Raw genomic sequence first — 16096 nt, forward strand, 5'->3', positions numbered from 1 at the left:
ATCCCAACTTCATTGGAACTGGGGTTGTATATACAGCACATTTGAAGTTATGTGGTAGGCCTGTCACGATACCACATTTTGAAGTGTGATATATTGCTGAAGTAAATATAGACGGTAAACAATAATAATGCAAATAATTTAAATCACTGACATAATAACCCCAGAGAAGATTTAAACCATAAAAACTAATCTAAATCTACAATATTGATAAAAATCATGAGCTGCAATGAATAAACAGCAGAATGAAACACTTTAGTATTTAGTTTGAAACATATAATTTACTTATTCAACCTTTTACGGCTTGAATTTTATCGTACAGCCAAAAAATAACCAGAAATGACCTAGTTGTGCAAAGAAAATGTACACACCATAACTATTGACCCCCAAAAAATATTGTTCCAGCTTTTATATATTGAACGATAAGTTGATAATGCAATTATCCTATTAAGTTGTAGAAAAATGTACAGTGGGTTGCCACCATACTCTCTTCATTTTATCATACTGGGTTCATAGAATTCATTGTACTTAGTTTTAGAAAATCTATATTTGGCAGAATATAGAAAGTATCTGATTATTGCTGACAAATTGTTCATTTTACAGATCCCACTTCCAATTTAAGCAAAGTGTCATGTGCCCATATAAACTCATACACAGTGAAAACACTGTAGAACATGGCACATCCGATAAAATAAAATTGATGAAATGGAAGCATGGGGGACTTCGTTAGGAAGATTTCTCTGGGTCAGCGAATACAGAGGAAGGCCGTCTCATCAGCTGAATGAGGCGGCCATGACAGTGCAGGAATGCTGACCGTGCTTTAGAGGGCGGTGTGCAGACCTAATTGAAATCCTTATCTACACTCATCAACATTGTCGGTAAGCACAAGGGAGCACTGCAAGGCAAACCGCATCGCGCTTTACCAAACAGGTGTCCTTGTAAGAGCTAGGAGATTTCATGTTTTATTCTCTCACCTTACGAGGCTGGAAATCGTATTTGACACAGTGTTGGAAGCCTTTTCCTTTGGACTTCAATGATGTCACGATGAGACAGTTCCCCACAAAGTGAGCAGAGTAACCGATGCCTTTACTTGTTCGAAAACTGCAAGAGAAACAGAAAACATGATATTGTCAGTTGTTTTGACAGGTAATATTTACACATATGTTTGTCTTTCGTGGCCTGTACTTTGTAAAACATGACAATCAATCCAGCTTTTTCAGTTCCAATACCAATGCTTTGACTTACTGTATATGTCAATACTCAATATCTATCGATACCAAAGCAAAAACAAAGCAGAAATTCCTTATATTTAAAACTTGAATTACAAAACTGATGCAAATAAGTTATTTAACTATTAAACTTGAAATAAGTATGGGAAAGGAGTGTATAAATAAAAGTGCAAAAATTATGAGATAAACCAAGCCAGCACCACATTGCACCCATACATAAAGTGTCTTAAGTAATCCTAAAGATTACTACCTAAATAAAAGAACAGATAACCAATTCCATACATTCTCTGGTATCTGAGTCGATAACCAATGCCAGTGTAGTTATCGGTGCATGCCCCTCCTATCAAAATCATCTGAAGAAATATTTTATCATTTAACTAAATACATTGAACATTGAAAATGTTGTCCTCAATGTGGTTTGGATTAAATTTACATTATAGTACAGATGAGAACCCCCAAAATGCCCAAAAAAGACACAAAGTTAAAACCCAAAACCCAAAATACAGGAAGAAGGAAGAAGAAACTAAACTCTGTTCTCAAGATCTTCTACAGTGACAGTAAACAGAATATTTAATGACTCTGTGGCAGCAGCATCAGGGGGTCCCGGCTTTAGTAAAAACGGCTCTCATTCTCTTCACTGTATTCTGACTACACTGTCTACACCACATATAATTCAAAGACGATCCAAAACATGCTTTCCCACACTCTGCGGCTGGTCCTGAATCAGATGCGACCCTCTGGAGTGAAGCCTGGTCCATGTGAAGAGGCTTGCAGTGTTTTATCACAGACCACAGAGCTGCAGAGCCCAGTTCCATGCTGAGACCAGATCTGGGGGAGGCTGATATGGACTGGACCCCCGCCCCTCTATTCTATCCTCCCCCTTAGCACCCTCCCAAAGCACATCACATGACAGCCAAAAACACATCACATGACCCGCTTGCTTCACTAACACATATTAAGGTTGCTAAAAATCAAGCAATTGGAATATTTTCGATTTGTCAAAAAAGTAACTGTGCTGTTATGATATGTAGGGCCTCTTCTGGACTTGATCAGAGCTGGTTTAGTACTGATTTGACTCAGTACTAAAAATGTATGATATTCTCAAAAGGGAAGATCACAATATTTATCTAATATAGGTCTGATAGGAAATTGAAAGAAAAAGAAAGAGTTTAATCACCTTGCATTTAAAGTCCATATTACAACCCTGATAAAGATGTCTCTATTTTAGACAAAGACATTGCTTTTTCAGTGCTAAGAAAAAATAGGTGGAAGCAGCTTTTCTTGTTGGTGATTCCTTGTGTATGTGTGCTTCCTCCTCCACGCTGCACAAACTGGACTGTGCCATGCATCACTGAGGTTTATCACCAGTGCTAAGTCCCTCACTTATTGCTGAACTCTTCATGTATTTACTTGGCTGAACATCGCTGACAATTTACAGAAAACAACACTGGTTCATATTTAGCTACAAAGCCATACTGGGGAACCTTCCAGGGTACCTTGGTAATCTCCTTAAAGGTCCCATATTGGCCTATTTTCTGATGTTAAAATGTTGTTTCTTCATCCAAAACAGACCTGGAGTTGTGTTTTGTTTCATTCACACAAGTTTAACACACAAACCCAGCATATTTAGGTTACAGTTATTCTCTCAAACACAACACACTCTGTTTCAACTTGTGATGTCAAATACGACAGTTTTTTTAAACTCCATACACCTTCACAATAATCATCAGGATAATTTCAAAATTTCAGCCCTGGAATTTCCAATCTCTACTAAACAAAACCTAAAAGGTAGCTGTTAACTTGAAAACTACCAATTTGTGACATCAGAAGGTGGAACAACGCATTTCCAGCTTTAGAAATCTAGCCAGACACATGTTTTTGATGAGGTAACAGCATTATAACATGGCTTAAAGCTCACAATATTTAATTTTGGATAAAACAGGACCTTTAAAGTGCTTTGCCCCTCTTCCCAGTTACTTTTCACTGTGCCTCGGGGCCTCACTGAGCCAGAAAACTCTGCATTTTCATACACAGCGCCATGGTTTTGGAATAGGTTACAGAAAGATCTTAATTTGAAATCTATGCTGTCACTTGATAAGTTCAATGATAAATGCTGCCGTTGTGTCCTTGGGCTAAACACTTAACCCACCTTGCCCCAGTGTCTGTGTACACCGGTGTATGAATGTGGGTGTGTGTGCGTGAATGTGTGTGTGAATGGGTGAGTGGTTCCTTGATGCAAAGTGCTTTGAGCCTTGAAGGCTGTATAAAAATGTGACCATTTAAAAAAATTGTAAAAAGAGGTGAGCCAGATGTGTATGTTTTTCTTGAGAGGTGCAAATGGTTTTATAATGTGATATTTTGTGATTTTACTATATTGTATTGATTGTGTTGGCAGCTACCTCGGGCAGGTCTCTCTTGAAAAAGATATTCTCAAGGGCACCTCTTGGTGTTCAGTTCAAACTTCTTTTGTCAGATTTTAGACCTGGATTAGTCTTGGTTAATGCCATCTTTTTCCAGCCAAGGTCTAAGATAGAAGATTAACTAGTAAAATAGTATAATAATAAAGGGTCTAAAAAAGAAAACTAGAATAAAAAATAATTCCCTTTTTACATTGATTTTAGAGGGAACAGTACTTGGTTATTGTCAATATTGCAAAAATCACATAAAATCCACCAAGTATCTCAACACAGGGGGGGAACAACAATGAATCCATAACTATCCAATGCCCTCCTTAGAATTACATGACTGAGCAGTTACCATGGAAACACTGTTACACATGTGCAGCTCTTATCTCAGTAATGGGATCCAGAGACCGATGTATACTGCATGTCATCCTTCCTGTAGATGATGTACAAACCATATCTAGAATCTTAAGCAAACAATGCCAAAACAAATGGATAAGTGCAGGTAACTAAAGACACTAATTGCAAAATAAAGATTGGGAATTAGAGTGTTGGGGAACCTAGTACAACTCTTATGGGATAAATATATAATGTGAAGTGCCAACTGGTATTAAAGATGGCATTAGCAATAGACAATTATATATTTTACATATGCCAACTAGGCCGAGACTAAACCAGGACTAGACCATATGTTTATGCTTACATACATTTCCTGAAGACCTCAACCCATATCTTCAAATAAATTCATGCCATTAATCTAATATTAAAGGTTTTACATCATGGGGACCTGATTTTAGTTTTTATAAGCAATACATGTTCTTTTGTCGTAACCGATGGGGTTGGGAGGACCAAAGACGTGCAGACTCGGGGCAGATTTACAGTGTTTATTTACAAAATGGTGAAATACAGTTCAAACACAATAATTAATCCAGTGGGGGACAGGAGCCAGAGTCCGGGACAGGATCCAGGAGCAGAGCACGCGGTACGGCGCCGGAGCGAGGTGCAGAGGACAAGCCGGGGCCCGGAAACGTGGGCCAAAGAGGCAAAGACCAGTAGACTAGAGACAGGGAAAGGAGCAGGGTGCAGAGCGAGGTCCAGGGGCATAGTGTGCAGGAGACAAGGTCGGGGTAGCCAGGCGGGAGCGGAGCCGGGAGTGCGGGAGCTGGAGCAGTGCAGGAGACAGGATGTGGACACGCGGACCGGAGGATGATACACAGATGAACCAGCACCGAACAGGATGTAGATATGCAGACGATCTCGCTCTGAGTGTCTGGTCTTGGCTCCACTTATGCTCCGCAGCAGGTGGAGGTAATTGTACTGATGCGCTTCAGGTGCGTGCGGGAGGAGCCAGGAACTCCACCCAGCTCCAGGCTCAGACAGGTAAGGGAGGGGAAAGCACACAGGGAGACAGAAAATGCTGGCATCATGACATCTTTAGAATTGATCTGATTTTCAGATCACTGATTTCAGTCCCCACAATGTTATAAATGTGCAAATGCTATAACCTAACACACCACATCAAAATTGGAGACTAAACCCAGAACTAAATCAGGATTAGACCACAACTAAACCAGGTCTGGACAAGGACCAAACCAGGACAAGTGAATCCAACAAGAACTAAACCACAACTAGGCCAAAACAAACTAACCAAAAACAAAACCTGGGCAATCAAGACAATATGAATATCAGGTTCAAACTGGGATTAAGCCAGGGTGAACCAGGACTAAAGAAGATGATTTTCAAACATTAGTGGTGTTCTGACTCTATGGGCGAGAGCTAGTGAGGGCAAAGGTGGAGAGATGAGCAGAAAACTTTCCACAGCTCAGTAGAAGCATTTTTCAATAAAAGGTAAATTATAATGATGCTTTATGGCTAACGGCTAGCAGTTACAACAGTGGCCAACATGGTCCAGAGAAGAGCAGCAACACAGGCAGGCTCATAAACGGGCAGTAGAGGCATTTAAAGGTATATCCTGGTTTATTAGGAGTTTGTTCACCAACTTCTGCAGTTACTTAATGTTTTGTTACTGTTCAAAGTAGGGCTGCACGCTTTTCTGACAAGTTCTGCAATTGTGATTTGCAATATGGTATTCTGTTTGGGGTTCATATTGTAAACAACTCCTGAAGAATTAATATTTCAGAGAAGAAATATGAACTGATAAACTAAAACAAAAATCCCATGAATAAAAAATACAGGTTATTTTGTTCCTTGCAGAGGATATTCTATTATCTAAATAATTGGAGCCGTTGCTGTGTGCACCAGTGCAAATTGTGTTATGTTTGTTGCGATTGCCATATATTGTGCAGTCCTAGTTCAAATGCTGAGTATATGCCTGTCTGATTTCTCTTATATTAAATAACATATCTGGGTGTAGGTGCACTGGGAGCTCAGAATTGTTAAAATTAAGATAGATGCTGCAGCAGTACCACTATTCTATTGTATTCTATTATACAATATATATTTTACCATTATGTCAGTAACTACTTCTACTACTGCTACTACTCCAGCCACACCTGTACAGTCAAATCAATTAGTGACAGCCAAAGTGGGTCACACAGGTGAACAGCCTAACCCAGATCTTTCTTCTAAATACACCATAATAAAAGTGTAAGTGCTGTATTAGAGGATGTTTTCATTGCGTCAATACCCAATATCTATCGAGCTACATTTTGTGTCTCAAGTACCCCCTAAGCATTGTCTCCCACTCTCACCCCTATTAATGATACTGTTGTTTCTTTAGTGATTGTAAATGTTTAGTAGTACATTGCCGATTATTAGTATAGTATTTCAATTTAATAAAATGTATTCCAGAATGATCCTACAGAAACTTTCTTAAGCATTTAAAATATACAACAAAGAATATTTTACACTCAGATATTCAATGCTCCTTTCTTTTAAATCTGAAATAATTACCCCCATGGCAACTGCTTGTGTACCCCTGGTTGGGAAACACTGATGTACTGTACATCTTACTTTAACTATTCTTCATGTGTCAATTTCTAACCAAGATGAGCTGTGATTTAGTTCAATAACTCCTCCCTCCTCTCAATGTATATAGATGTTTTGTTTAACAGTATTCTGTGCTTATGTTTTAGCCTCAGTATCTACAACAATACCCCCTTTAAGTTAAACAGCTAACACCAAATTCCTTAGTATTGCCTGCATTTGTATAAGATTTAACATCAGTATATTAAAACAGGGCAAAGTCACTTAAAATATATGAAGCCATAGTTATAAGCTACCTACGCTAATTCTTGTACTATTCTCTCATTATACTGCAGCCCTGTATTCAAAATTCTGCTCATACATTTTTCAAACTGCAGACATCTCCGCCGACACAGATGCACCTTTGGCAGCACATGCAGGTACTTACAGAACAGCCTTGTACATTATTGACTACATTTCACAGAGGAGAATGAGGGTGAAGCTACAGTGTGCTGGTGCCTGTCTCTCTGTGATTAAATGAGCCAAACCTGCTTTAAACTGCATCATTTATGTTCACTTCGATGGGTTCTCTCCAACTCAGCGAAGAAACACTGCACCCAATCCTATACCTGTGTTTTTCTGTATCGATCAATATGGAGCATAATGGCAAAGTTATAGTGAGGCAAAGGTACAACATGTCTTTACTTTTGATTTATTGATATTTGGCATGATGCTGTAAGGATAAGAATAGATTTTGTATTGTATTGTGCTTATTGCTTGTAATCAGCTTTTTTAAATATAACTATATAAAAATTGCCTATCCAGGTCGTCATTGTAAATGAGAAGTTGTTCTCAATTGACCCACCTGGTTAAACATTGAATAAATAAAATAAATAAATAAAATTGAAAATACTATCTAACATGGATACACTTATTTGATCATAGTACATATACGATCAAGTACATAAACTAGTTCAATTTACATCAATTAAAATAATACACCCTTGACCATATACTGTGTTTTATGTATTTCATACACATTTCTTTGGCTATCTGGACAATTCAGAACAATTTATTTGAGGATTTTGTGTCATCATACATATGCATTTAAATATATTTCTTAATGGTCAAAGACACTCAAAAATAGCTTATTGTGCAATCAAGCCCAAGCCTACAACAGCCATTATACGGTAAACAGTAAAAGCATCTTGTCTTACTCACCAGTAAAGGTATGGTTTGTCTTTGTCCACGTTGATGTTGTTGAGTGGGTCTTGCCTGAACCACGTGTTGATAGTAAATCCATTCTGATAAGGCCATTTGGCGATTGGTGGCAACGCTATGGCCTGGAGGCACAGACAGAGAGAAGTCACAGAAATTAACACCAAATATGTTTTGATCTAGCAACTATCTGTGTGAAATGGGATTAACCAGGACTAATCAGGCATGCCCGATCAACATACTCAAAATATATTGTAATATACTACTACTATTACTAGTGCGTGATTTTATGTAATAGATTTTTTCTTTCAATTAACTTAAAAAAAATTAAGACATATAATCTCTCTCTTTCAATTTTGGCAGCATTACTAACCTGATACAATACAAAGCAAAATCTCTGTCAAATCTCTGTCAAATGCCTCTGCTAGCTAAACGTTAGCAGAGGCATTTGACTAACCCAGGGGTGGGCAAACTTTTTGAGAAACGGGCCACAATGGGTTCAAATATTTGACAGAGTGGCTGGGCCAGGATATATATTACATTAGAGATTTGGCCTGTAACGTGTAGCAAAGCATGAATATGCAAGGCTCATTGTACAAATTGTTTTCCAAATGCATTAATTAAATCAATAATTAATGTATTGCATTTCAGTTAAATAAACACAGCAGAAAAACTTATATTCAGTTTTATCAAGTGCCAAAAGATCAACCACTTGTTAAAAAGGTAATCTGAACAAGGTTTACCCTTACCTATTTTAATATTATTTGGTTACGTTCGGCGGGCCAGATTAATAAACCCAAAGGGCCGTGTGTGGCCCCCGGGCCATAGTTTTCCCATGTCTGGACTAACCTCACTACGTGTAGGGCTAGGTCGATGAACAACTAAACAGATACGAAACAATGATGTCAGCATTGGATAATTTGTCAATTTAAGGCTTTTTGGGATCAAAAAGGAAACTATGAAGACAAATGTAATAGTAGTTTATGTACGTGCATAATTACTTCATTAATTAATACAGTCATTAAGAAGTTATTAAGCCTGACTCATTCTTAACTATTTGATCATTACGAATTAAGTTTTTGATCATGCTTTATTAAGGCTAAAAAATGTGTAGACATTATAAAGTGTATTGTCTTCTTACCGCTGCGCTGCGTCCTGGGAAGTTGAAGAAGGTATCGGGGCCGTGTCTCTGGGGCATCTGGTTGAGCACTGACAGCAGTTTGATGGCATGTCTCGGCTACAAACACAGAAGAAGAAAGTCCCTGTCATGTCATATGCTACTGTTGGCACCAATTACAAAACACACAGAAGCAGAGCGCTCAGAGAATGAAATAGGCATGACACCATCTCTGCCACAACCTCGCGCAATCAATAAGTCTTCAGTCACCTCCATCCTCCCCCTGGCATCACCCCATCAATACCACGGCAACCCCTAATCGATCTGCCTCTAGAGGGGGCCGTGGGGTGAATGGGAGGGACATCTGGACTGGAACAGATAGGCTTGGGAATAGACCTCAAATTTTGTTAGATAGTGTATGCAGAAATGTTTTTATAAGCCAAGCAGGCAATGAAACTAACATTACCCTAGTTATAATAAGCATATGTTAAAGGCTACAGGCTAAAGGCTTGCTAAATGTTATGCTGAAGAATAAAATGCAATAAAGAAGACTGGGGTATGCTTCATGAATGCCAAGAAATGTATGTCTCAACAAACACCTATGAAATATTTGTTTCTGACAGCAAAAAGCCCACACAACCAAAGTATTAGAACCACAAACCACAAATTATTAAATCCCAAGAATCAAGGTGACTCACGATGGCATATCTACAACAGAGGTAGTAAAGTCGCAGTGTTTCCCCGACCATTATAATGGCAGGGCCTGGTCAACAAAATCCCCCGCCCTGTCAAGCCAATTATGTATACTAGTCACCTATCATCAAAACAAGTGTCTTTACCAAATCCATTCTGCTACTCATTAAGATACTACTGTATTTATATCATTTTTTCCATTATACTTTGCTTGCCTAATCCAGTCCATCATTTAAAGTGATCCGGTCCAGGTTCTGTTCTGTGCCATAGTCGGCTCTGCTCAGCTCCGCACCGCTCCGCACCGCACCGCTCCGCACCGCACCGCACCGCGCAGGCAGCGGTACTTGAACTGCTTCCACTGCATACTTGACAGATGCAGAAATTTTCCCAGCTCAGGAGTACGTTAGACAAAAGTTTGTAGATGATAATAAAATGCATATTAATGCTTAGTGGCACAAGTAGACAAAATGCAAGCCAAACCTAGTAGTTTAGATAAAGCTGCAAGCATGATTTGTTTCACAGATAAAGCAGGCTGTCCATGAGTTAGGTTTGTGGATGGTTAGGCTGTGTAAAGCAGTGAGTGGAGCTCAGGTGGAAGTGCTGTTTGCTACAGTGTAACTTTATTTTAATTCAGAAGCACACCACAAATAGCTGTAACCAATTATCAAAACTTGAATAGAATTCATAACAGCAAATTTTAAAACTATAAGCTCACTTAGGCCTAATTAAAAGGCCCAAATTTCCTCATATATGTTAAAAATGTGTTAAAACTGTATTAAATAACATGGCGTTTCAAAAGTAACAATTAATTAATATTGTCAATAATTATATTGACAATTATTTTGTCAATATAATTATTTGATTGTAATTGATTATTAACTAACTGTAAAGTAAAATATCACATCAATGCTTTCTCTGTATAGTTGAAGAAAGTGCAGTGTTGGTATAGGACGATATCACTCAAAGTAGCAGAGATCACTATGGAGATGGATAGGTTATGGTTGAAGAGTATGGACCAGTGATCTGCAGTAGTAGATGTGAGCTGTTTCAGAACAGATGGGAGATTGAGAGAAGGAAAAAGGACACATTGACCTCTCAGTGACTGCCAATACTTCACATACTCTCCTCTCTCTCTCTCCTTCATCTCTCTCTCTTCAACCTACACACTCTAAAACATAAATCTCACCCCTCGTAAAACACATCCATAATTTCCACAGTTGAGTTTTAATGCATCCACTTTAAATAAAAATGAACCCTGGTGTACATGCAATGGACCAATCAGAACACTGCGGAGGGCCGTTAGGCAAATGACAACAAGCACCACTGTAATTGGATGGGCGACTAATTACCAACTCGTTGCTTGTTAACTGGTAAATTAACCTCATTAACAAGAACATAATGGATTAAAAGACAGTGTGGTACAGAAGGACGCATTTATCAACAAATCTGTACCCCATGTCTTTCTTAAAGTGACAGAGATCGCTTACGCTTTCAAAACACAAGTACCAATTTGTGTTTAAATTCTAGCAATGGAAATGTTGTATTGTAGTGCGACATGTAATGCTACATAATTAGCCATTCGCTAAGGTGTGTTTTATTCTCAAGAAGCCATAGGGATGCTTGTTAGCTCAGTAGGTTGGCATTGCTGATACATTTTAATGGCTATCTTGTGTGTGATCAATGAGCTTCTTGTTGTTCTATTTAGAGGTAAAATAAACAGGAACAAAAAGCCACACAAGAGTTATATGTATGGGCCCCTGGAAGATTGTTACCGTGGTAGCAGCTAATGTCGATCCATAAAAATAAATATAAGTCACAAGCCTGCATGATCTCAATGCCTCATGTCTGGTTAGGATATCAGTTGTGGAAAATACATACTGAATTGCTGATAATATTGAAATATTTTTGAAGACATGTAAAATTAGAAAAAAAAGAACTCCTACAAGATTTGTCCAGTTGACAGATTTAACTTCGTTGCTTGCTATGGATCAGACCTGGACAACTGAGGGTCTACACAGACAAAAAAAGGAACTGATAATCAAGAAAATAAAAAAATATATAGATTTTGTTTTGTTATAAATCACCCATCATCATCATCATCATCATCATCATCATCGTTATTATTATTATTATCGTTATCGTTGTCGTTGTCATTGTTGTTGTAGTGCAACGTTTAGATGATTCATCATTTCAAATGGTAAACACACTCCCACTCTCAGTTTGAACCATTTTAAAAACATCTGAGCCTTGGTCATTTCTCTCTTTGTAGATTAAATTAGTTTTCACATTAGCTTCTGTCATATATTGCAAAAGAGTCAGTCTTTTAAACAGCTTAAACTCAAACATGCTCCTTATTCATGGTCTGATCAGGTTAAGCCTTCTAATACAGTAACACATATTAATACTTGTTTTTTAAAATGATCAAACAGCCACCATAGCTTGGTCTGAAGTGAGACCTTGTTGATCTGCCTAGAGTCCACAGGGTACAATGGGCCCGTAGCCATTACCAACAACCTTGTTCAAGCAAATACCTATTAAGCCCTGCCAAACCACAGTAATCCAAAGACTCTCAGTCGAACACTCAGTGGAGGAAACGCACAGTCGAGAAAATAGGGCCTTATAGTGACTTTTTGTGATTGGATGACAAATTGAAAAGTGCACTGCCAATTGCAATGAGTTCTGTGTGCACTACAATACTATGGAGCTTTAAGTGTGTGTGAACAATATGGCTGTGTTGGTGCTATGAGCTTACACAGTACAATGCTTTTTCTGTGGGGAGATTAGTCTAATATTATTTAAAAAAATACCACAAATTCCATTAACAACCAAGAATGCTTTGCCAAATGAAAATTAATCTGCAGCTTTATGGTAATGTCAGAGGCTGAGCTATAGTACAACACATAATAAAATATAGCCAATCTATACAAGGCCCATATTGCACTATTTTATTCATCTATATTGTATAATGTTTCCTCACCACAAACAGACCTGGAGTTGTGTTTTGTTTCATTCACACATGTTTAACACACAAATCGTGCATATTTAGACTGAGTTTGAGACACTCAAACTAAAACCCTTCTGCTTCAGCTTGTGATATCATGTGGTAATACAGGAAGTGCTCCGCAGGAAGTGTTTTTAAACTCCATACACCTTCACCAGAATCATTTGGATGATTTGAGCCCTGGAATTGTCAATCTTTACTGAATTAAAGGTAAAAGGAGCTTTTAACTTAAAAACTACCACTTCATGACATCACAAGGTGGAACAGAGCATTTTGAGCTTTGGAGATGTAGACAGGCTAATAATTAAGTGTTACTCAAACATGTGTGAATGAAACAAAACTCCAGGTCTGTTTTTAAGGAGGTAACAACATTCTAATAGGACTTTAAATACACATGAGTAAATTTTACATAATATAGGACCATTAATGTATCAATATAGCTAAAATAAGTAGTATGAATATTTTAACATCTATGTTCTACATATATTTATATGTTTTGTACTTTTCAACAATGGAATCTCCTCATTTTTGCTAATGAAAGATTTTCTTGTCTAATCCAAAGTGAGTAGTGCATTGTAAGGCTGTAGTTCACAGAAATTCTTCATGCCTTTTGCATTGTTTGGTAAACTAAAAGTAGGTATGGCGTTTGGAAAAGCTCTCAAAAGTTATATCTCAATGATCCAAACCTATGTAACCCAAAGTGAACTGACAACACAAAAAAACATTAATAAGGGGTGGATTTGTATGTAAAAAAACAAAAAAAAAACAACACAATAATTACAAAATCTCCAACTAACTCCCTCCATGTGTTCTTCTTTGTGCAGTTAAATCTTTTACAAATCAAATAATATACACTCTATTGATCAATTGATTGACAAATTGACTATAGTCCTGGTAGATTGACAAATATATCATCAACCATTTTAAACTCAGTTATTTCTGTATGCTGCAAAAGTAGTGGCCCAAAGTGCAGCTGTAGCATCTTTTTTATGCCACTTAAAATGTGTCTGGAGCAGGATGTGATCTGTACCTAAATCCTGACACATTTAAAGCGTTCTCCTCTTGGTCTGTCAATACAGGCAAACAAATAACATTTTGAGCCCGTGTTACACTAATGATGACAGCTGCGGCCGACAAAGCACTAACTTAAATTGCCCTTGTTTCGACATGAGCCCTCAAATCAATCCCAGCACTTGTATTATCCCAGCCTATAACAGAGGCCTATCTATTGCCCTAATAAATGACAGCCAAGCTAATGACATGGACAAAACAACTGCTGCTGTACAGTTAGTCCAGCGTTATGTATAGTTAGCTCTCACGTAATTACAGGAAACCACCTCACTAGTGAACCATCTCACTATGCCCATAATGTGAGATAATTCATCACTCGACAATCAACACAAGAAATATTGTCTATGGAATGTTTGGAAACAAGATACTAATATTTGAAGCTTAATTGACTAAGAATATTGTTGTGTATAGATCCAGAGGTGGAAAGTACTAGGGCTATATTCTAATGGGTGGGTGGTGTCTAAGCTGCACACACATTTTACACCAGTAAGCGAGTTAAATGTGCTTTTTTTTATACATAAATGTGCAGTTTACTCCTATTTCTTTGCTTGCATAATGGTCATGGGACGATATTGATATTTTGTGCCACAATTATCATGGCTAAAATTATTGCAATTAACGATAATATCATGATAATGATTCAAGTTACTGAGAGTTTTAAAATGTTATGGATATTAATAATTGTTATGAATGTTATGAATAAGTGCTGTACTTGAACTTTGTTATCAGTGAAAACAACTACAATCTAGAGTAGAACATTATAGATAGACAGGCCCAGAAATGTTCTAATATAAACAAATAGGAAGAGGGTCCAATTCTGGGCCCCTAAGATACTGGGGGCCAGGGACAACAGACCTTTTTGCCACCCCTCATTTTCTATGGATAAGTATCTTGACCTTCTGGTGATATAATGGCGATTATCTTTGTTGGCGATTACACAATTCTATAAAATGTCCCACGAACGATTACTTTTAAATTACGTTTAGATTAGATACGTGGTCAGATTATTGAGATTCTTTTGCCTGCCCCACGCCCCTTTCTCTATGATTTATCGCAGGGCTTGTCTTTTTCAAGCAAAACATTTTGGGGGTTGGCTTGAACTTCAGGCGATATACATTTCATTTTAGGTGTTTGAGGGCCCCTTTCGGCACTGGTGAATACTTTATACAACTTTTCTTCTCAAATATTTTATGATTGTGTGAAAAGTCTTACCCAGATGCCGTTGTCTCCTCTCAGCATACTGAAGAGCAGCTTCAGCTCCTTCACTGTGATGCTGTAACTGGCCATGACTCCCAGCATGTCGACCAGCAAGTCTGAAAGGGACAAAGACATACTTCAATCTAAAACATGGGGTATGGGATGATAGGTCTGTGCAGTTGACAAATGTGATTACAATCATTGCTTCTACTAAAACAAAAAGTTGTGTAAAACATGGGTAAATGATTCTTTGGTAAATTGTTCTTTGTCCCTTGATGTTAAGAGCTTTGAGTGCCTTGAAGGTGGAAAAATGCTAAATATACACTGCCTGGCCAAAAGAAAGCTGCCATCAAAACAAAAAGGTCACACACTGTAATATTTGGTTGGACCACCTTTAGCTTTGATTATGGAGCACATTCGCTGTGGTATTGTTTCTATAAGCTTCTGTTGTTCTGTTTGTTCAGTTTTCCAATAAAGGATCATTCAGGAACCAGTATCCGGTCCGGTCTTCTCGGAGTCGAGTTGTTTGGGAATGCAGCCCAAAGCGGGTGGTAAACTCCATCTAAGGCTAAATACCGGCACGAGACCGATAGTCAACAAGTACCGTAAGGGAAAGTTGAAAAGAACTTTGAGAGAGAGGCAGGTGCCGTTAAACTACTGGTATAAAAAAAAAAAAATCTAATGGTACCCAGTCTTATCCACCTGTCACTCACTGAGAGCATGACACAGGATGATCAATAGGAGGAGGTGGGTAGGGGAAAAGTGTCTGTGAGACTCAGAGTCAGGACTAAACATGGGGAATCAGCGTTTCAGTTTTATGCAGCTAAAACCTGGAACAGTCTTCCTAAAGATGTGAGACCATGACTGAAAGGTTTTTATTCTGCACTCCTCTCTTTTAATATAAATTTTATGATGATTATTTGTGATTATTTATGTTTGTTGTATTGTGTATTATTGTATTTATTGTATTGTGACATTGTGATAATGTCTTTGTTATTCTGTAAAGCACATTGAATTTATTTATTTTTTTTTATTTATTTATTTATTTGATAGGGACAATGCACATTAATGAACATCTGTTGTGAACAAATGTAAATATGCCGGATTATAGCTACAGAGCTAATTTACATCCGCAGTCCCCAGGCAGGTAAAGAGTACAACAAATACATCACATTAGTACAATATACAAGAGTTAAAAAGTGAGAAGTAGAGTAAAAAAAAAAAAAAAGGTAAGAAAAGTAAGAAG

At 37.8% G+C, this 16096-nt stretch overlaps 1 protein-coding gene across 1 annotated transcript in view; it reads right to left on the reverse strand.

Annotated features, from left to right (window-relative positions):
* The window catches only part of nbeaa (neurobeachin a), a 147724-nt gene that overhangs the window by 79975 nt on the left and 51653 nt on the right, over nt 1–16096 (reverse strand). The window contains exons 3-6 of the mRNA XM_055226474.1: nt 14866–14966; nt 8913–9008; nt 7775–7896; nt 972–1098 (exon numbers count right to left, since the gene is read on the reverse strand). Of these exons, the coding sequence (XP_055082449.1) occupies nt 972–1098; nt 7775–7896; nt 8913–9008; nt 14866–14966 (446 nt within the window). The remainder of the gene's footprint in view (nt 1–971; nt 1099–7774; nt 7897–8912; nt 9009–14865; nt 14967–16096) is intronic.

The sequence above is a fragment of the Periophthalmus magnuspinnatus genome, chromosome 14, assembly GCF_009829125.3.
Source record: "Periophthalmus magnuspinnatus isolate fPerMag1 chromosome 14, fPerMag1.2.pri, whole genome shotgun sequence".
Classification (NCBI taxonomy): domain Eukaryota; kingdom Metazoa; phylum Chordata; class Actinopteri; order Gobiiformes; family Gobiidae; genus Periophthalmus; species Periophthalmus magnuspinnatus.